Genomic DNA, 23235 nt, shown 5'->3' with positions numbered 1-23235 from the left:
CGAAAGGCTCGGTACACGCATACTCAGGCTGACTGGCTCTCATTCAGGCAAATTATAAATAAGTGCACTCAGGCTATCCATAAGGCCAAAGTTATGTGGGTCGAACCTCAATAAGTTCTGGAAAACGGTTAAAGACCTGGAGAAAAAACCCTCCTCCTCACAGCTGCCCATGTCCCTTAAATTTGATGATGTGGTTGTTACTTGAAAGAAGCACATGGCTGAGCTTTTTCATCACCACTTCATTAAGTCAGGATTGCCCGTCCAACATTTCCTCATTTCCTACCTCCTCTAATGCAACTAGCCCTGATGCTCCTCCCTCTTTTCCCCCTGCCCCGCTACAAAGTATCTCCCTGCAGGCGGTCACTGAGTCTGAGGTGGTAAAGGAGCTCCTTAAACTTGACCCCCAAAAAACATCTGAGTCAGATGATTTAGACCCTTTCTTCTTTAAGGTTGCTGCCCCTATAATTGCCAAGCTTATCTCTGACTTTTTTAAACCTTTCCTCTCTGGGGAGGTTCCCATTGCTTCGAAGGCAGCCACAGTTCGTCTGTCACGCCCTGACCGTATATATGTCTCTATTATATGTCTCTATTTTGGTTTGGTCAGGGTGTGATTTGGGTGGGCATTTCTATTTTGCCCTATTTATCAAAAGTGTTGGAAAAAGTTGTCTATAATCAATTGACTGACTTTCTTGATGTTTATAGTATTCTCTCTGGTATGCAATCTGGTTTCCGCTCAGGTTATGGATGTGTCACTGCAACCTTAAAAGTCCTCAATGATGTCACCATTGCCCTTGATTCTAATCAATGTTGTGCTGCTATTTTTATTGACTTGGCTTTTGATGCGGAAGACCATTCCAATCTTTTGGGCCGGCTAAGGAGTATTGGTGTCTCTGAGGGGTCGTTCGCCTGGTTTTCTAACTACCTCTCTCAAAGAGTGCAGTGTATAAAGTCAGAACATCTGCTGTCTCAGCCACTGCCTGTCACCAAGGGTATACCCCAAGGCTCGTTCCTAGGTCCCATGCTCTTCTCAATTTACATCAACAATATAGTAGGAAGCTCTCTCATCCATTTATATGCAGATGATACCATCTTATACTCAGCTGGCCCCTCCCCGGATGTTGTGTTAATCGCTCTACAACAAAGCTTTCTTAACTTCTTAAGGTATAGGGGGCAGCATTTTCACTTTTGGATAAATAGCGTGCCCAATTTCAACTTCCTGCTACTCATGCCAGGAATATATGATATGCATATTATTAGTAGATTTGGATAGAAACCACTCTGAAGTTTCTAAAACTGTTTGAATCATGTCTGTGAGTATAACAGAACTTATGTAGCAGGCAAAACCCCGAGGACTAGCTGCACAGAATGTATTTTTTTTGAGGTCTCTGTCTGTTCAAGGGTTCTCATTGGGAAACGATATTTCTTTGGAACTTGTTTTCAGTTCCTACCGCTTCCACTGGATGTCACCAGTCTTTGGAATTTGGTTGAGGTTATTCTTTTGTGCAATGAAGAAGTACGGCCATCTAGGAATGGCGTAACACTGTTGACAGTTGCGCAAGACTTGAAAAGTAGCTTGGTTTGTTGTCTTCCTGTATTGAACACAGATAGACCCGTCTTCAATTTGATCGATTATTAACGTTTAAAAATAAAGTTGTATTACAAATATTGAAATATTTTGTAGTGACGTTGCGCAGTTTGGAAGCTGTTTTTTTCTGGATCAAACGCGCCAAATAAATGGACATTTTGGAAAAATATGGACGGAATTAATCGAACAAAAGGACCAATTGTGATGTTTATGGGATATATAGGAGTGCCAACAAAAGAAGCTTGTCAAAGGTAAGTCATGTTTTATATTTTATTTCTGCGTTTTGTGTAGCGCCTGCAGGGTTGAAATATGCTACTCTCTTTGTTTACTGTTGTGCTATCATCAGATAATAGCTTCTTATGCTTTCACCGAAAAGCCTTTTTAAAATCTGACATGTTGGCTGGATTCACAACGAGTTTAGTATCTTACATGTGTGATTTTATGAAAGTTTGATTTTTATATCATTTTATTTGAATTTGCGCTGCATTTTCCCTAGCTTTTGGCCAAGTGGGACGCAAGCATCCCCTATATCATAAGAAGTTAATGTCCAACAAGGTTTCTCTGCCCTTAACCTCGTTCTGAACACCTCCAAAACAAAGGTCTTGTGGTTTGGTAAGAAGAATGCCCCTCTCCCCACAGTTGTAATTACTACCTCTGTGGGTTTAGAGCTTAAGCTTACCTCATACAAGTACTTGGGAGTATGATTAGATGGTACACTGTCCTTCTCTTAGCACATATCAAAGCTGCAGGCTAAATTTATATCTAGACTTGGTTTCCTCTATCGTAATCTCTCCTCTTTCACCCCAGCTGCCAAACTAACCCTGATTCAGATGACCATCCTACCATCCATGCTAGATTACGGCAGGTAAGGATGCTCTCGAGTGGCTAGATGTTCTTTACCATTCGGCCATCAGATTTGCCAATGTTCCTTATAGGACACATCACTGCACTCTATTCTATTCTGTAAACAGGTCATCTCTGTATTTCCAAGTACTGCGTAGCAGTCGGACGTGTGTTTTGTCTTGTCCCGTGTAAATAGTCATCTTCTTTATTTTTTCTGTATATATTTTGTATATATTGTAATCACTCTTTCCTGCAACCTACCTCACCCAATGTGGTACAGATCTGATATTTTTATACTTTAGAACCGGAACCCCATCAGAAGCTAGCCAGCTAACTAGCTGCTAATTAGTAGGCAGTTAGCCACTCCTAGCGGTCTTCACCGTTAACTCGGATACCAGCCAGCTTCTGCTCCGTCAATACCTGCCAGTCTGCACAGCCCGATATCAACCCGGAGCATATCAGACTATCATTTCTCTACAACATGACCGGATTCCTACAGCAAGCTCTGGACCAGTACACCGTATCGCATCATCGCAGCTAGCTATCTGCAACCTGAGTGGCTTCTGCTGGCTAACGCCTCTGTCCCGAAGCAAGCACCAGTTAGTCTTGAGCTAGCCTCGAGCTAGGCCCATCTCCTGGCTAGCCGAAGAGGTCTACCAGCTAATTATTGGGCTACAATAGCTCTTTTGCAAATTGGCCAGGACCCTTTTTGCCGAAACAGAGCCCCGCCGATCCAGCACTACTGCTTTGCCGATGTAATCGTCCGAGGAGGTTTCAACAGGCTTTTCCGTGGCGACGTTGCCGTAGACCCATCTGCTAGCCCCGGCCCGCTAGCTTTCTGAATTCCCGTATCTCCAGCTCGCCTATCGTAGTTGGACCCTATGATCACTCGGCTACACATGCCTCTCCCTAATGTCAATATGCCTTGTCTACTGCTGCTGTTTAGGTTAGTTATTATTGTTTTGTTTCACTGTAGAGACTCCAAACCCACCCTACATGCCTTGGATAGCTCTTTTGTCCTACCTCCCACACATGTGGAGACCTCACCTGGCTTAACTGGTGCCTCCAGAGACACTACCTACCGCTCTCATCGTCACTCAATGCCTAGGTTTACCTCCACTGTACTCACATCCTACCATACCATTGCCTGTACAATACACCCTGAAGCTATTCCACCACGCCCAGAAATCTGCTCTTTTTATTCTCTGTTCCCAACGCACTAGACGACCAGTTCTTATAGCCTTTAGCCGTACCCTTATCCTACTCCTCCCCTGTTCCCCTGATGATGTAGAGGTTAACCCAGGTCCTGTAGCCCCCAGCACCACACCTATTCCCAGGCCACAGGCACTCTCATTTGTTGACTTCTGTAACCATAAAAGCCTTGGTTTCATGCATGTTAACATCAGAAGCCTCCTCTCTAAGTTTATTTGATTTACTGCTTAAGCACACTCCGCCAACCCTGATGTCCTAGCCGTGTCTGAAGGCCACCAAAAATTCTGAAATTTCCATCCCCAAACTACAACCGTCAAAGGGGGCTGTGTTGCAATCTACTGAGTTCTGTCATACTATCCAGGTCTGTGCCTAAACATTTCGAGCTTCTACTTTTGAAAATCCACCTTTCCATAAATAAGTCTCTCAACGTTGCCACCAACCTCTCTGGGATATGTGAGACGCTAGCGTCCCACCTCGCCAACAGCCAATGAAATTGCAGGGCGCCAAATTCAAAACAACAGAAATCCCATCATTAAAATTCCTCAAACATACAAGTATTTTACACCACTTTAAAAATAAACTTCTTTTAAATCCAGCCACAGTGTCTGATTTCAAATAGGCTTTAAGGCAAAAGCTCACCAAACGATTATGTTAGGTCAGCACCTAGTCACAGAAAACCATAAAGCCATTTTCCAGCCAAGGAGAGCCCTCACAAAAGTCAGAAATTGTGATTAAATTAATCACTAACCTTTGATGATCTTCATCAGATGGCACTCACAATAAATGTGTTTTTTTTCTTCGATAAAGTTCATCTTTATGTCCAAAAACCTCATTTGAAATTGGTGTGTTATGTGTTAGTTCCCTAAAGGCCATCATTTAGCCACCTGTTGTTAGCGTGTTCAGCCCAGTAATCCATCTTCATGGAGGCACGACTATTTCCTCCATGACAAAACTCAAAAAGTTCCATTACAGGTCGTAGAAACAAGTCAAAACATGTCTGCAATTAATCTTGAGGATGTTTTTAACATATATCATCAATAAGGTTCCAACCTGGAGAATTTCATTGTCTGAATAAAAGCCCTGGAATGAGAGGATACTCTCTCGGGAGCGCGCTTCATGAGACTGAGGCGCTCTGCCAGACCACTCACTAAAAGGGGTCTCATGAGCCCCTCCTTCAGAGTATAATCTTAAAACTAGGATCTAAAGACGGTGACATCTAGTGGAAGCCCTGGGAAGTGCATGCACATCCATAACTATCAGGGATTTAAATAGGCTCTGTTTTGAAATTCGACTTCTCACTTCCTGTTTGGATTTCTTCTCAAGTTTTTGCTTGCCATATGAGTTCTGTTATACTCAGACATCATTCAAACAGTTTTAGAAACTTCAGAGTGATTTCTATCCAATACTAATAATAATATGCATGTATTAGCATCTGGGACAGAGTAGTAGGCAGTTTAGTTTGGGCACGCAATTCATCAAAAAGTGAGATGTGCTGCCCCCTAACCTAACAGGATATACTACCCACCACTGCGACCTGTATGCTCTCGTTGGCTGGCCCTCACTACATTTTCGATGCCAAACCCACTCCGGTTCATCTATAAGGCTTTGCTAGATAAAGCCCAACCTTATCTCAGCTCACTGGTCACCATAGCAACACCCACCCGTAGCACGTGCTCCAGCAGATATATTTCACTGGTCATCCCCAAAGCCAACACCTCGTTTGGCCGCCTTTCCTTCCAGTTCTCTGCTGCCAATGACTGGAACAAATAGCAAAAATCACTGAAGCTGTAGACATATCTCCCTCGCTAACTTTAAGCATCAGGAGTCAGAGCAGCTTACCGATCACTGTACCTGTACACAGCTCATCTGTAAATAGCACACCCAACTACCTCATCCCCATATTGTTATTTATTTACTTTTTGCTATTTTGCACCCCAGTATCTCTACTTGCACATCATCATCTGCACATCTATCACTCCAGTGTTAATGCAAAATTGTAATTATTTATCCTCTTTGGCCTATTTATTGCCTTACCTCCCTAATCTACTACATTTGCACACACTGTACATAGATTTTTCTATTGTGTTATTGACTGTACGATTGTTTATCCCATGTGTAACTCTGTGTTGTTGTTTTTGTCGCACGCACTTCTTCATCTTGGCCAGGTCGCAGTTGTAAATGATAACTTGTTCTCAACTGGCCTACCTGGTTAAATAAAGGTAAAATAAAATAAACATTTTCTAAATACCTGTCGCAAGACCCACAGGTTGATGCTTATTTACAAAACCCTCTTAGGCCTCACTCCCCCCTATCTGAGATATCTACTGCAGTCCTCATCCTCCACATACAATACCCATTCTGACAGTCACATTCTGTTAAAGGTCCCCAAAGCACACACATCCCTGGGTCGCTCGTCTTTTCAGTTTGCTGCAGCTAGTGACTGGAACAAGCTGCAACAAACACTCAAACTGCATAGTTGTTTTTCTCAATCTCTTCATTCAAAGACTCAATCATGGACACTCAAAGACTCAATCATGGACACTCTTACTGACACTTGTGGCTGCTTTTTGTAATGTATTGTTGTCTCTATCTTCTTGCTCTTTGTGTTGTTGTCTGTGCCCAATAATGTTTGTACCCTGTGCTGCTACCATGTTGTTGTCATCTTGTGTTGCTGCCATGCTGTGTTGTCATGTGTTGCTGCCATGCTGTTGTTGTCTTGGGTCTCTCTTTATGTAGTGTTGTGTTGTCTCCCTTGTCTTGATGTGTTTTGTGTCCTATATTTTCATTTAATTTATTTTTATTTTTAATCCCAGCCCCTGTCCCCACAGAAGGCCTTTTGCCTTTTGGTAGGCCGCCATTGTAAATAATAATTTGTTCTTAACTGACTTGCCTATTTAAATAAAAATCAATAAATACAATTTCTCTCATAGCTGAGATGTGCTGGTTCACTTGCTTATTCAAAATGATTTAAGATCGTGAGAAGGCATCCAAAGCTTTTGTTGCAATTTCCGGTACCATCTTTACTATAGGTAATGATGAGACTCGACAAGTTGAATCATTCAAACCGTTATACAGCCTCCTTGTTCTGTAATTCCTCCACATTCCACCCCCTCAACATCTGTGTCTTTCCATTTTTGAACCAACCCCCAAATCTGGCACATTCTCCTTGTCTGCCCTTTTCGGATTGACACGTTAAACAAGTCTCAGGCCTGTGTCGATCCCCCTCATCGACCCTGTGGCATTTTCCAGACTAGATGCAAATAGACAGATATCATATAGTGCTGTGTGTGCAGGAAAAGGCGGGGCGGAGAAGCAAATACTGAGTAAGGCCCCGGGTAGAGGTGCCTGTCAACTCAACATAGCCTTCTCAAAGCCCAGCTAGTGGGTCAGTGTGACAGATCACCAGGGCTCAATCCTCCCCTGGGACAGTACAAGTGAGATGAATAATGCGAGGTCCCTCTGAAACACACACACTGGCACATGTGTACACGTGTGCTCACATTGCCACATGCACACACATGGGGGCTCATGCTCACAAAAACATGCTCAAATCCGCAATCACATCGACTCACACAGACAGAAGCATGTGCACAGTCACACACATACAGATACACACGCACACATATATATGCACACATACAGATCCCCCCCCCCCCCCCACACACACACACACAGCATGCAAATAGACAATATGACAAGCAGACAGGCAGATTTGCAACATTATTTAATGTGTTGCATCCGAGATTGACTGAATCATTTTCTAACTCACTAAAATTACATTCAACCATTTTTTGCTGATTAACATGCACATATAACCTGAAAGACACATACACTGTCTTGATTTAACAACCCTCCACAATTTTCCAACAATTTTTCTCGGACAATGAGTCATTTTACAAGTATTCACTTAAATAATGTTTTATTTCATTCTAACCTACCCCTAATGATTGTGAACCCCTTTGCAACGATTTGAGGTTCATGTATCTTATCTTGACACGGCTGAACTTCAGTCTCCCCTCTTAAAGTCTCCCTGGTTGCCCACTGAAGTGGCAGATTACCTTCACAAATGGGAAAGCAAGACACATTCTCTGGACCTTTACCCTGTACCCTGGCCCCAGGGTATATATGCTAGTTTTGGAAAAATCGATCCCTCGTGCTTTCCAAGGGTGTTTCAGATGTAAAGGGTCAGATGGGGTACTGTTAGATAGAAATCTAATTAGGTGATTGTGCTTGTGCTTGAGGGAGCTGCTCAATAAACACTCTTCTCTCATTCAATATGCTTTAATTGAATGAATAAAAAGGTTAATGTTGCCAAAGCAAAGTGATACATACAATTCTGAAAACAACAGTGACAGTAATACAAAATAGTAGCTATAATACAAAAAAGTATAGAAAATAGTATGTTTTTTTACACCAGCTTCAAACAGCTGAAACAACAATATTTTGGGTTATGGAAAATTCTCTACATTACTAAAGGTATGTGGACACCTGATCGTCGAACATCTCATTCCACACTCATGGGTATTAATATGGAGTTGGTCCCCCATTTGCTGCTATAACAGCCTCCACTCTTCTGGGAAGGCTTTCCACTAGATGCTGGGACTTGTTTCCATTCAGCCACAAGAGCAATAGTGAGGTTGGGTACTGGTGTTGGGAGATGAGGCCTGGCTCGCAATCGGCGTTCCAATGTATCCCAAAGGTGTTCAATGGGGTTGAGGTCAGGCTCTATGCGGGTCAGTCAAGTTCTTTCACACTGATTTCGATAAACCATTTCTGTATGCACCTCCCTTTGTGCACGGGGGCATTTTCATGCTGAAACAGGAATGGGCCTTCCCCAAACTATTGACACCAAGTTGGAAACACAGTATGGTCTTGCATGTAATTGTATGCTGTTGTGTTAAGATTTCCCTTCATCAAGAACTAAGGGGCCTAGCCCAAACCATAAAAAACATTCCCAGACCATTATTCCTCATCCACCAAACTTTACAGTTGGAACTATCCATTGGGGTAGGTAATGTTCTCCTGGCATCCGCCAAACTCAGATTCGTCCGTCGGATTGTCAAATGGTGAAACGTGATTCATCACTCCAGAGAATGCATTTCCACTGCTCCAGAGTCCAATGGCAGGGAGCTTTACACCGCTCCAGCCGATGCTTGGCATTGCTCATGGTGATCTTAGGCTTGTGTGCGGCTATGGAAACCCATTTCATGAAGCTCCTGACGAACAGTTCTTCTGCTGACATTGCTTCTAGAGGCAGTTTGGAACTCGGCAGTGAGTGTTGCAACCGAGAACAGAAGATTTTTACACGCTACGCGCTTCAGCACTCGGTGGTCCCATTCTGTGAGCTTGTGTGACCTACCACTTATGGCTGAGGCGTTGTTGCTCCTAGACGTTTCCACTTCACAATAACAGCACTTATAACAGCGAGGGCCAGCCTGAGAGTGTACAGGTCGCAGTGGTGGATAGTATATGGGGCTTTGGTGACAAAAAGGATGGCACTGTGATAGACGGCATCCAATTTGTTGAGTAGAGTGTTGGGGGCTATTTTGTAAATGACATCGCTGAAGTCAAGGATCGGTAGGATGGTCAGTTTTACGAGGGTATGTTTGGCAGCATGAGTGAAGGAGGCTTTGTTTGCGAAATAGGAAGCCGATTCTAGATTTAATGTTAGATTGGAGATGCTTGATGTGAATCTGGAAGGAGAGTTTCCAGTCTAACCAGACACCCTAGGTATTTGTAGTTGTCCACATATTCTAAGTCAGAACCATGCAGAGTAGTGATGCTGGGCAGGCGGGCAGGTGTGGGCAGCGATCGGTTGAAGAGCATGCATTTAGTTTTACTTGCATTTAAGAGCAGTTGGAGGCCGCGGAAGGAGAGTTGTATGGCATTGAAGCTTGTCTGGAGGTTAGTTAACACCGTGTCCAATGAAGGGCCAGAAGTATACAGAATGGTGTGTCGTCTGTGTAGAGGTGGATCAAAGAATCACCAGCAGTAAGGCTCAGGCGCTGAAGCAAGGATATGCATGTTATTGGTACCATTTGAAAGGAAACACTGAGGTTTATAGAAATGTGAAATTAATGTAGTAGAATATAACACAATAGATCTAGTAAAAGATAATACAAAAACAAAATGAATTGTTCATTTGTAAAAAAGAAAATGAAAAAAGAAAATCATCTTTGAAATGCAAGAGGAAGGCCATAATGTATTATTCCAGCCCAGGTGCAATTTAGATGTTGGCCAATAGATGGCAGCAGTGTATGTGCAAAGTTTTAGACTGATCCAATGAACCATTGTATTTCTGTTCAAAATGTTGTATCAAGACTGCCCAAATGTGCCTAATTTGTTTATTAATTACTTTTCATGTTCAAAATGTGCACTCCCCTCAAGCAATAGCGCAGTATTATTTCACTGTAATAGCTACTGTAAATTGGACAGTACAGTTAGATTACTAAGAATTTAAGCTTTCTGCTAATATCAGATATGTCTATGTCCTGGGAAATGTTCTTGTTACTTACAACCTCATGGTAATCTCATTAGCCTACATTAGCTCAACCATCCCGTGGAAGGGACACCGATCCCGAAGATGTTTTAAAACAAGTTGTATCTTCTTGATTTATTCCCACAAGACTTATCTTATAGAGCATCTTTCCATGTCCAGAAAAGGGAATCATGTCCTCAAATACGGCTCTCCAAATCGTTAGCTTTAATCATCTTTAAAAGTGTTACTGTTAGGAACAATTTGTCTGTGTGTGAACATCGAGAGATGCATGCATATGTGTGTGGAACCCCTTTACTCTCTCTCTCTCTCTGTGTGTGTGTGTGTGTGTGTGTGTGTGTGTGTGTGTGTGTGTGTGTGTGTGTGTGTGTGTGTGTGTAATAAATCCAGAACTGTACGAGCCTGTTGACAAGCGTATAATGAGAACTGAACGTTGGATTTTAGGAGGATTGCCTGATGTGTCCCCTTTTATTTCAATCCCCCCTTCCCCTCTATAAAGATACCCATCTGTTGTTTTAGATAGTCACTTAATTGAATATCTGCAGCTAATTTGGTTAACCATAAAGTTCCCCATATTTCCTTCCATGTGCTACTCTACTCATCAGTCTGTGGCACACTGATTAAATGTGAAAACGTAATTTATCAACTAGCGCTTCAATGCTGGCTTCAATGAAATAGAATGAGGAGGTATGAATTTTCATTGCGGGGCTGTCTTGAGGTTAAGGGATGGCTGGGGTAGGAATTGTGGCTCGTGTAAAGTCATCCTCGTGTCTTGATTTCCTTCCTCTCTGGCAGCTCATTCACTCTATCAGCGTGGTGGATAGGGACGAGCCGCAGTTGGGCCACCGCTACTACTTCACCCTGGCACCGGAGGCCACCAACAACCGCCACTTCACCCTGTGGGATGTCAAAGGTAAGAGGTCAAAAGTTATAGGTCAGAGGTCATACAGTTCTTACAGAGCGACTCTGAAGGTCATTTTAAGGGATTATACTGGACATCCCTGTGCAATGCCTCAGAGGATCTTTAAGCTGCCCGTGTGTGAGTGGAAGCTGTTAGAGTATACTGTGTCATATGTGATATGAATGAGTCAAACTGTGTAGCATGAAAGGTTATTGAATATACTGTGAAATATGTGTAGCTGGAAAAGTACTGTATGTGTCATATGGGCATATGATGCAGTATACGGACATACTGTTCTGCTTAATTAATATAAGTGCCCCTACATTATGAAACACAATGTAAGGACATCCATTTTCTAGTGGCGACTTTGCAGTGGACCCAAACCTTTTTCTTTTTGTTGTTGTTGCAAAACGCTGACTCCATGGAGCCAAGCGGGATGACATGTTAGCAAGCAAATCCCTCTTTGGAAATGGGTACCTAAGTGGATGTGACGCGTGGCCTAATCAAGATTGATCTGACATGGTGAAAATGTCAGAGGAGCGAGCCAGGCAAATGTCAGAGGAGGCTGTGGCGTGGCCTGGTGTAGCGCAGTCACATGCCTGGACAGGGGGGCATGGGTACTGGGAAACACGGGCTCAGCGTCTGCATGAGTCGACTCACCCCTCCGCCCACATACACACAGACTCTGCATATACGCAGAGACACAGGCAAGCACACAAATGCACATGCATTGACACAGGCTATTTGAACTAATCACACACGTATATACACACAGACAAACCTATATGCTGGCATCACACACACACACATAAATACACACACACACATACACTATGTGCTCAGCAGTATGCATGCTCTCACACAGAGACACAGTGGCTCAGACCTTTTATCCTCCCACCTATTTTTTCCACTGTTCTTCAGTTTTCATGGACACATTTGTCAACCTGTCAGATTGGATCTGTCACTTTCTCTTTTCACCATCACGGCTTCACATTCCATTCTGTTTTCGTGCTTTGACACATGAAGACAAACAGGCACTTATTTTCATTCCTCAAAACTTTTTAGTGATTATTTTTGGAAGTCTGCAAAGCTAATCTTCGCCACTGAAGGATCAAAGGTCTACAGTTGTCGCAAAAGTGACGTCTTGCTTTACTTATTTGACTTTATAGTCGCGGTAGGGAAAATTTGTTATAAAGCTTGTAAAATAAGTGTGTTTTGTTTTGTCAGATCAGTTTTTGTTACTGTTAATAAGTCATTTTTAATTTACTAATCTGATTCATGTAAATTAACATGACATTCAATAAAAAAACGACTCCAATAAAACACGCATAATTAGCTTATACTTTCCCCTGTCGCCTCATAAAATATCTAAAAAATACACTGTTTAGAACGCACTTGTCAACGCACCTATTAGTGCAATGAAATGTCCCTTTATTTTCAATGGGTTTAAGATGGTATGGATACTTTCTGGAACTTACCTCAAGTAATTTAACCAGTTGCGACGAGCAAACCCGGATCCAGGATCCTATTTATAGCCTCAAGCTCATTACCATAACGCAACGTTAACTATTCATGAAAATCGCAAATGAAATGAAATAAATATGCTAGCTCTCAAGCTTAGCCTTTTGTTAACAACACTGTCATCTCAGATTTTCAAAATATGCTTTTCAACCATAGCAAAACAAGCATTTGTGTAAGAGTATTGATACCTAGCGTAGCATTTAGCATAGCATTTAGCATAGCATTCAGCGTGCAACATTTTCACAAAAACAAGAAAAGCATTCAAATAAAATAATTTACCTTTGAAGAACTTCAGATGTTTTCAATGAGGAGACTCTCAGTTAGATAGCAAATGTTCAGTTTTTCCAAAAAGATTATTTGTGTAGGACAAATCGGTCCGTTTTGTTCATCACGTTTGGCTACGAAAAAAACCTGTATCCAGGAGTGTAATTATCCCCGCAAGCTCATTAGCATAACGCAATGTTAACTATTCGGGAAAATCGCAAATGAATGAAATAAATATATTAGCTCTCAAGCCTAGCCTTTTGTTAACAACACTGTCATCTCAGATTTTCAAAATATGCTTTTGAACCATAGCTAAACAAGCATTTGTGTAGGGGTATTGATAGCTAACATACCATTAGCCTGGCATTCAGCATGCAACATTTTCACAAAAACAAGAAAAGCATTCAAATAAAATAATTTACCTTTGAAGAACTTCAGATGTTTTCAATGAGGAGACTCTCAGTGAGATAGCAAATGTTCAGTTTTTCCAAAAATATTATTTGTGTAGGAGAAATCGGTCCGTTTTGTTCTTCACGTTTGGCTGAGAAAAAAACCCGAAAATTCAGTCATAACTTTTTTCCAAATTAACTCCATAATATTGACAGAAACATGGCAAACGTTGTTTAGAATCAATCCTCAAGGTGTTATTCACATATCTATTCGATGATAAGTCACTCCTGGCAGTTTGGTTTCTCCTCTGTTCAAAATGGAAAAAATGCGCGCACCTGGAGATTGCGCAATAGTTTCGATGGAGGACACCCAGCGGACACCTGGTAAATGTAGACTCTTATGGTCAATTTTCCAATGATATGCCTACAAATACGTCACAATGCTGCAAACACCTTGGGGAAACGACAGAAAGTGTAGGCTCTCTCCTTGCGCATTCACAGCCATATAAGGAGACATTGGTACACAGCGCCTCAAAAATCTGGCTCCCTTGCTGTATGAAATTTCATCTTGGTTTCGCCTGTAGCATTAGTTCTGTGGCACTCACAGACAATATCTTTGCAGTTTTGGAAACGTCAGAGTGTTTTCTTTCCAAAGCTGTCAATTATATGCATAGTCGAGCATCTTTTCGTGACAAAATATCTTGTTTAAAACGGGAACGTTTTTCATCCAAAAATGAAATACTGCCCCCAGAGTTTCATGAGGTTAACACCATTGGTAATTTCTTAACGCTTTTGTCAATGAATCTCAAAGTGAAATGAATATTGAAATTATTAGGGAACTACCATTTTAGCCATTTCAAGGTGATTATCAAAATGTCTTTCGGAAAGTTACAATTCAACGACGAGAGAGCCTAAGATTACTGCATCCCTTTTCTGTCCGTTCAGAAAGGCATACTTATGAAATAGGATGCAGAGTCAAAGTCAGAGGGTCAATGTCACAGACATTATACTCAGCAAAGTTCCCGTACACAAACAGCCATGGTGATAGGAAGAGTGCACTGCCTGCCTGTGACAGAGCAGTGCTCTAGCTGCATCGATGACAGTGATATACAGTATGCCTCCAGTGATGAATTGTCTAGCGTCTTATATACAAATCCATCCACACTAGATATTCTGACTATATTTGTCAACGCCTGATGCTGTATGTATTGTATATGTCTCTCTGAGAGGCCGTGCACCAGTTAGGTTTTATTTCAAATTTGGCATCCTCCAATTTTTCCCCTTGGTTACATTTGACTAAAAAGAATGTGTGATGAATAGACAGTTACAGTTCTTGGTTAGCTAACTAGCGAATTTTAGCCATATTATCATAGACAGGACATCATTCAAAACAATGTGTGGTATTAAGAACAAGAGAAAACTAGATGAATCGAGCCACGTACGATTCCCCACATGGCAGCTTCTTGTCAAGTACCTATCTGCGCAGAGGCAAATCTATTTCTCAGGTAGCACCACATTTCTTTACAGAATTATCTTCTTCTCTGACTTGTCTGCCTGTGTGGGACTATAAAATTGGAACACTATAATGGACATTGGCATATCGGCAACATGACTATGCAGGACGGCAATTCAACCGCCACGTTATGAAGGTCTATGGCATAGGCCACTCTAGTATTATCTCATATACAGTATTATGTCTCTATGTTACAGATAACCCTGCAGGGATTTGAACCCAGCGCTTGGGCTTCAACCGCCAACAGCAGATAGTTATGAAGGTATGACAGGCCACTGGTATAATATTGTATCTCTTTGTTCCAGACAATACTGCGGGAATCCGGACACAGCGCTCAGGCTTCAACCGCCACGAGCAGAACGTCTACCTTCTGCCTATCCTGGTAGTGGATAGCGGGCCTCCCGCCCTGAGCTCCACGGGCACCTTGACCATCCACGTGTGTGGCTGTGACCCGGAGGGCACCATCCAGTCCTGCAATGCCACCGCCTACGCCATTAGCACCTCACTCAGTCCCGGGGCCCTCATAGCCCTACTGGTCTGCATGCTCATACTCATTGGTAAGTATGGAACAAAGTGAAAATTTAACTGAGTTCCTTCAAATTTAGCTGCGCTTGATTGAGCCTGTCTGGCATAAAATAACCAACAGCATAGTCCTAAAAGTGCAACCCCGTCCATTTGGCACTGTAGGAAATCAAATGCTCAAAGTATTTGGAAAGGAAAAAAAAACGTTATTTGAATCTAGGTCTGCAATCATCTGTTTTAGCTCCAAAATAAGTGAGCACTTGGGTAAAGAAACTATTTAAAACAAACAACACGTTGACCTGTTAGTCTGCTTGTACGGTTTTTGGACAAAATAAATTGCACACTTGTTGGGATATTTTTTAAATATTTACTGAGTCACAAATTAATGAAACCGCCCTTCTGGTGGAATAAGTCAACTGTAAAGACACAATCTGGAGATAGGATCAAATTGAAGGATACAGATTTTTCGGTAAACACAGGATTAACTATGTTTACAACTGCCATTAATAAAGGAAAGACATCTGCTCTGCATGATCTGATGGGGGTCTATCAGGAGAGAAGTAGACAAATATTTACAGTATAGGGAATACAGGTATAAGTACTTGGCATATATGAGTAAATGGGAATAATTCAAAACAATGTGAATAATACAGTATAGGGACTGTAAAACCAAAGTACAGTCTACATCTACAGATGTATCCTTCATTCATGAATGTCATGTATCTATGATTTGTTTTCTATTTTAAATTTTCCATATTTGTGACATTGCAGTTGGGCAACTCTCAATCCCCTTTCATTAGCTTTTTTCCCCCAAGTGGATAGTACATACAATATTTGGACTTAGTTGGACAATAGTTGGGGAGGGGGAGCTGAATGGTGAGAGTGGGAGGCCTAGTAGAAAGAAGGTGGGAGTGCGGAGCTGCCCCAGCACTCACATCTCCCTGGAACAACGCTCTTTAAATAGACAAGGCGTTCCAGACGTTCTCCGATACCAGCATTCGCACACACACACTCTCAGCAGGAGTGCTAGGCGAGAGAAGATTTTGTGTTGTCATCTTTGAAAGTTTAATGAGTCGCTTTAAATTCTTGCCTCGTCAATACTGGCAAAACGTTCCTTATTTGGCTGCGGTAGAAACGAAAGCAGTGCACGTCGTCGTCAGTTTATTTTTTTCTTACTTTGCTAATATGTGTTTCACATCTCGTTTGTTTTGAATGACTGATGAACAGGCTGGGGTTTCAACCCAAATGGCACCCTATTCTAGGGCCCAGAGTGCTCTGGTCAAGTAGTGCACTAGAGAATAGGGTGCCATTTGGGATTTACAGTGGGTCATGCAGTATCTCTGAATCAGGGAGGTAGTATTGTTTTTTGGGTAGTTTTTGATGTAATTTCTTTATTAACTTAAGTAATAGTAGTAAGCTTCAAAAGGAACCTATATTTTATTAATTGGGGTTTTTACATCACTGCCTGGCATGGCAACTGCTCAGCCTCTGACCGCAAGGCACTACAGAGGGTGGTGCAAACGGCCCAGTTCATCACTGGGGCCAAGCTTCCAGCCATCCAGGACCTCTATACCAGGCGGTGCCAGAGGAAGGCCCTAAATATTGTCAAAGACTCCAGCCACCCAAGTCATAGACTGTTCTCTCTGCTACTGCACGGCAAGCGGTACTGGAGTGCCAAGTCTAGGCTTCTTAACAGCTTCTACCCCCAAGCCATAAGTCTCCTGAACATCTAATCAAATGTCTACCCAGACTATTTGCATTGCCCCCCCCCCCCCCCCCTATTTTACATTGCTGCACCTCTCTGTTGTTATCATCTATGCATAGTCACTTTAATAACTCTACCTACATGTACATATTACCTCAATTACCTCGACTAACCAGTGCCCCCGCACATTGACTCTGTACCGGTACCCCCCTGTATATAGTCTCGCTATTGTTGTTTTACTGCTGCTCCTTAATTACTTGTTACTTTTATTTTTTATTCTTAGTTGCATTTATATATATTTTTTAAACTGCATTGTTGGTTAGTGGCTCGTAAGGAAGAATTTCACTGTAAGGTTTACACATGTTGTATTCGGTGCATGTGACTAATATAATTTGATTTGATTCGATTTCAAATGCCTTTTGGCCCTCAACCAAAACGTTAAGATGATGTACAAACCTGAAGCAGGCAAGCTTAACTATAAAAAGCAGTGGTTAAAAAGTACTGTGTTTTGTGGTACTATAGCTGTACCACCTCAAAGGGTAATTTAAAGTCAGGAATTAAAACAGACCTTTTAATTCCAGTTTTCCCCAATGCATTTAAATGTCGAATTGGAATATCAGTGTACTTCCTAAATAAAGTCAATTGAAATGCCACTTACCCTAAGCCTGCTATCTCAGTAAAGTTCCTGTCTTCAAAAACTAGCTGTCCATAAAATTTCCCATTGTTTAAAGGGAAATTAGATATAAAATATGATGTGGCGTATGTGTTGGTGATTAGCCTAAGCTGAAATTGAAAAAACATTGATATCTGTCATCATTAAACTCCCATTTACTGTTTGCAGTGTAATTCTGCCAATACCTTGGCTGATTTTCACCCATTTGAAAAGATCGCAGTTCAAGTGATGTCAGATACACACAAATTAATATTGACTGATTGATATTCATTGGTAGAAAATGGAAACAACACCTATATTAAGTGGCTAGTGCTCTAAGCAGCTCTAAGACCACTGAGGTATTGCCAATTATAGTGGAGGTCCTGGGCTGGGAGAGAGCTGAGCTGGGCTCAAGGGAATGAGAACGGACAGCGTGTGTTTAACAGCCACCTTGTGATAGGGATTGGAGCAAAACGACTGACTTACTGACTTATGTGTCAGCCTTGACTTCCCAACGATCCACCCACAGAACACACACAAAGAGCGCAAACACACACACACACACACACATACACACACACACAAAAACACACACACACACACACACAGCCTATATAACCACGCAGAGAGCCTAGACACACACACAGAACTCACAAACAAAATTACTCCCACCAACTCGCCTGTTGATCTGTACGTGTTTGTGAGTGTGGTTGGGGGGATAATCCAGCTCTCCGGAGGTACCCAAGCACTGTATTAGATTGTGGCATGATGAGCGAAATGAAAACACATTTCTGCCTAATTAGCAACAAACAAACAATCCCTCCATCAGTTAATTTAGTGGGTGACGTGAGGAATCCATTTTGGCGCGGCGAGGAATCTGCGCACATCCGTACCAATTACGCCCCATCTGCTGTGATGAACTCCTTGGCTGATGTGGCTTGGCGCAGCCCACGAGTAAATTGCCCGTCTTGTCTGGACCGCTTATCGGAGCACTCTGTACACAGAGGAGCAGCCACATGTTAAGAGGGCAGGTACAACATGTACGCAGGACATATCATAGGCTGTGCATTATGCCATGCATAACATACAAAATGTGACTTTGGAGATGATGTGTTATGTTACCGTCACTGTAACACTGCAAATAACAGTAACATTGAAAGATTAAATTCATATCTCTTTAACAAGAATGAAGCAGCCAATGTATTCCCTCTGATTTCCATTTCCACTAAGATAAAACATAATACTATACAACACACTGTAGTATCCCCCTCGATCGTGTAGTGCTTACTATAGGATGTTGTAGTATACTGTAGAATACTATACTACAAACTGTAGTATTCCTTGATCATGTAGTGTTTACTTTAGAACATTGTTTTATAATGTGTAGAATACTATAGTACACACTGTACTAACTCTCAAACACGTAGTGCTTACTTTAGAAGTTTTAGATCGATTGGGACTCCTAGCTAGCTTTACTGCTACCTGCTAGCTTTGTCGATGTTGTTTTGATTTGAACGGGATGTCCTTGGGGAGCTCATGCCAGGAATTTCCTCTAAGGTTCCCCCTCGATCGTGTATTGCTTACTATAGAATTGTGTAGTATACTGTAGAATAATATACTCCACACTGTAGTATCCCTTGAGTGATTGATTTTATTTGACTATATAAAAACACAATACAACCACAAATTTGGATACGATGAATTTAGAAATTTGTTGAGAATAACTAAAAACGTTTAATGTATTTTTATTGTGGTCCTAGTTCAAACATGTTACACATTTACAACTAACTCACATGAAAAAAATACTATAGTATACTATGGTCTAAATACTGTATTATTACTATATTTACATACTATAGTATTCAATGTAGTGTTGTTGCAGACTTTACTGTAGTATTTACTGTAGTGATTTTGCTGGCATGACTGTAATCTCCCAAGTCTTTGCCGAAGACAAGCATACCCATAACATGATACAGCCACCACCATGCTTGAAAATATGAAGAGGGGTACCACAGTGATGTGTTGTGTTGGATTTGTCCCAAACATAACACTCTATTTTCAGGTCATTTATTTGACATTTATTTGTAGTTTCACTTCATTGCTTAGGTGTATTGATACTCCATCCAAAATTGTATTAATAACTTCATCATGCTCAAAGGGATATTCAATTAATACTTATTGACTCAAGACATTTCAGCTTTTTGTTTTTAATTATTTTTTCAAACTTTCTAAAAACATAATTCCACTTTGACAATATGGGGTATTTATTGTAGGCCAGTGACACAAAATCTAAAATTAACAATTTAAAATTCACACTGTACTACAACAAAATGTGGAAAAAGTCAAGGGGTGTGAAACTTTCTGAATGCACTGTTAATGAAAGTCATTAGTGAGCTGACCCCCTGATGGCCATCATCACATGCTAGATTAGTCAATGTTCAACGATGGAGGTGATAGCATATCAACCTCATGCCGCGTGGAACGATAATGGCTTCAATCCCAATAATAATAGTAATGGTAATAGTAGTGATATACATATTAATCGTCATATTACTCCAAAATAGTCATGATCTACATTGTTTGAATATTCATATCATCATTATATTTTTATTTCCACATTTGATGAAGACTAGATTAGTGAAGATTGGTGTTGTTGTCATAGCGCTGACATTTAGTTTGGTAAGTGGTAGACAGGAAGTTTTAATTAATTAATCAATCGGAGCCCCTCCGGAATAACCATATGTCTGGAGAAGGGTGGCTACAGCTAAGTGGTAGTTTTCTAATCAGGCAGTAATTAAAATAAGTAAGCTTGGATTAAAGCCCTGATTGATTTATTGGGATGGATACAGCTTTTGTTTTTCCTCCGCCTCATTAGACTATTAAGTGATCCATCTCAGTTGTTTTCCTTTTTAATTCAGACTTAATTTTTCTGTCATTAAACCCTCTGTTGGTGGACGCCAAAACAGTAGAGCTCTGCTCTAAATTTCTGTCTGGTTCTAATGCAGCATGTCTCACTTGAATAAGTATTGATGAACAGATCAGCCTCTATTAAGGATTTGAAAACATATTTCTGGGCGAGCAATTAGGAATTTTGCTTTGTGCACTGGTGGAGAATCAATGCCCATGCATTGGAAATGTTCCCCTTCATCATTTAAGCTTCAATTTGCTGTCTTTTTTGGGGTGAAATCAAAATTGGAAAACCAGAGATGGAAAAGGAAAGGGCAAACTTTTTGCTAATAAATACAAAAAAGGCTGTTGTAATTTCATTAGCCACCCACCATTTGCACAATCCAATATTCTTCATTCGTCTTGTGTTATTCCCCTTTGTGCTTGAGAGAATCTTTACAAAAGGGCAGAATGTTTTTGTTCATTCGTATAATTCATTAGCCTTCGCTTCATGACGTGAAATTACTCTCTACCAGATACTCTCTGAGAGTTTCTCCAAATGTTCACTGGCAACTCCAGATAATAATCCAGAGCTTTGGCTCACAACTTCTGCACAGCACAGACACACTTCCTAGGCTCTGACTTCCCCACTGTCGATGCGGCTAATCCCTAAACCCCTTAATCCCTAATCCCATGCTCTTTCTCCACCTCTGCAGTCCTGGTGCTGCTAATCCTAACCCTGAAGCGTCACCGCAAGGGCCAGAGCATGTCGGAGGATGAGGAGGACATGCGCGACAATGTCATCAAGTACAACGATGAGGGTGGCGGCGAGCAGGACACGCAGGCCTACGACATGAGTACCCTGCGCAACCTCTTTGACTTTCCAGAGGCTAAGGGTGGCTCGTCCGAGTCAGGCCCTGAACTACGCACGCTGCCCCAGTGGATTCAGGGGCAGATGAGTGGTGACGGCGAGGCGGCCGACTTTTCCCTCTTCAAGGGCTACATCCGCAAGAAGGTGGAGCAGACAGATGGCGACCTGTCGGTGCCGCCCTACGACTCATTCCAGACGTACGCCTTCGAGGGAAACAGCTCGCCAGCCCTCTCTCTCAGCTCCATCCACACCCTGTCCACCACATCTGATCAGGATTTCTCCTACCTCAGCGACTGGGGGCCGCGCTTCAGGCAACTGGCGGGATACTATGCCCCGGGACATCCTGAGGAAGACGGCTCCTAGCGGTGTCCTCGGCCCAGACCCTTTCTCCTTTTCCATCCCCAGCACTGTATCAAGAGCCCAGTGTCAAAACTGTCCTAAAAAGCACTCCTCCAACTCCTTCAGAGCAACAGAACTGAATCCCAGTCAGTGTGAGTCGGAAATCAATTTGGTCAACAACAAAAAATCTTATTTCGCAACTTCAAGTTTGACTTTTTTTCGAAGAGAAACATTGTGTTTTCACATGGTTTGAAACGTCATGGTGAAAGGTGGGCTGATTAAATGAGGGATTAAAGGAGGTGTTATCCATTCACTATTCCCTTTACAGTAAAGAACAAAGGAGTAAGACGTAATACAATATAAGTGGTGCGCCACAGGTTACAATACAATTACATTTTACATTTGTTTCTGGGTATTTTCTGTCTGGAGTCAAAGACTGGTCCATTTTTAGCTTTGTGAGTGTGGAGGCTCTGAGGACATTCAGAGAAATGAACGTTATACCTCAGCAGGGGGTTAATATGTATGTGTGATAAATATGTATTTATTTATGAACAAATATTAATGTATTTATTCCTTTTGTATTTATGTATTTATTTTGTCCATAATCACCGCACCACTTGTAACAATGGACATCAATGAAGAATGATACAGAAATATTTATTATGGTGAAAAAAAACCTGAGGAGAGAAGAGCTTCTGTATAAGCACGTAGCAGAGGACTTCACAAAGGTGATATTTGGGTCACAAACAACTACAGTCTTGGAAATATTTGTATTAATTTTTTAGGAACACTTTTGTAAAATAAGACAACAAGAGTGGAAGACGGAGCGCGACTAAAAAGAAAAGGGTCAGAGAACAAAAGGATGAATCGATTCAGTGCAAAGATTGGTTTTGGTTTGATATGCTTTCAATGTATTGTAAAGATTTCTAAGGTGTTATGAAGGACGCGGGACATTAGGTGTTAACTGGGTTTTTGCTTGGCTTTTTCACCGCCATTTAAAAGGCAATAAGGCACAATCCGCACAAGTGATTCAAGACTATACTGTATGAAATGACTGTGTTTTTTTCATGGAGTTGGGTATTTGTTCATTCCAGAATTTGTATGTGTGTGTCCAACTTGTTTTCTATTCCAGAAGATTTGATTACTTTTATTTCACAGGGTGGATGAATATGTGGGGTGACAGGTACAGAAATAAGGGATGAGTAGATGGAATTCCTCCACCCAGTATCCAAAACCTATTTAATGTTGATCTTAAACTTGCAAATGTATGGAAAATAAAATCAATAAAAAATGTAATGATTTGTTTTGTAAAATGACTGATGGCTTTTTCTCCACATTGTAAAAACGGAGATCTTTATGATCTAATAGATTTATTACATCTAATCTTACCAAGTCAATGTTTGAGAGTCACTACAGTATTGCCAGGATACAGTTTTATCTTATCGTAGTTGATCCAATACATTGAAACTACCCTCGCAATTACTGTATGATGACACTTGTTTACTGAAGACTAGTTTCTTTTCAGGGAGCAATAAT

At 41.5% G+C, this 23235-nt stretch overlaps 1 protein-coding gene across 2 annotated transcripts in view; it reads left to right on the top strand.

Annotated features, from left to right (window-relative positions):
• LOC110493893 (cadherin-22) overlaps positions 1 to 23012 on the top strand; it is a 307060-nt gene extending 284048 nt beyond the window's left edge. Inside the window, exons 11-13 of one of the 2 annotated variants that reach the window (XM_021568462.3) lie at positions 10932 to 11049; positions 15030 to 15281; positions 21206 to 23012. In XM_021568462.3, the coding sequence (XP_021424137.1) occupies positions 10932 to 11049; positions 15030 to 15281; positions 21206 to 21723 (888 nt within the window). In that variant the 3' untranslated portion in view covers positions 21724 to 23012. The remainder of the gene's footprint in view (positions 1 to 10931; positions 11050 to 15029; positions 15282 to 21205) is intronic. The other variant, XM_090205033.1, reaches the window with a different exon arrangement.
• Positions 23013 to 23235: the final 223 nt, after the last annotated feature.

The sequence above is a fragment of the Oncorhynchus mykiss genome, chromosome 17 (assembly GCF_057628025.1).
Source record: "Oncorhynchus mykiss isolate SJ-2025 chromosome 17, ASM5762802v1, whole genome shotgun sequence".
Taxonomy (NCBI): Eukaryota; Metazoa; Chordata; class Actinopteri; order Salmoniformes; family Salmonidae; genus Oncorhynchus; species Oncorhynchus mykiss.
This window is presented reverse-complemented; position numbering and strand designations above follow the sequence as displayed.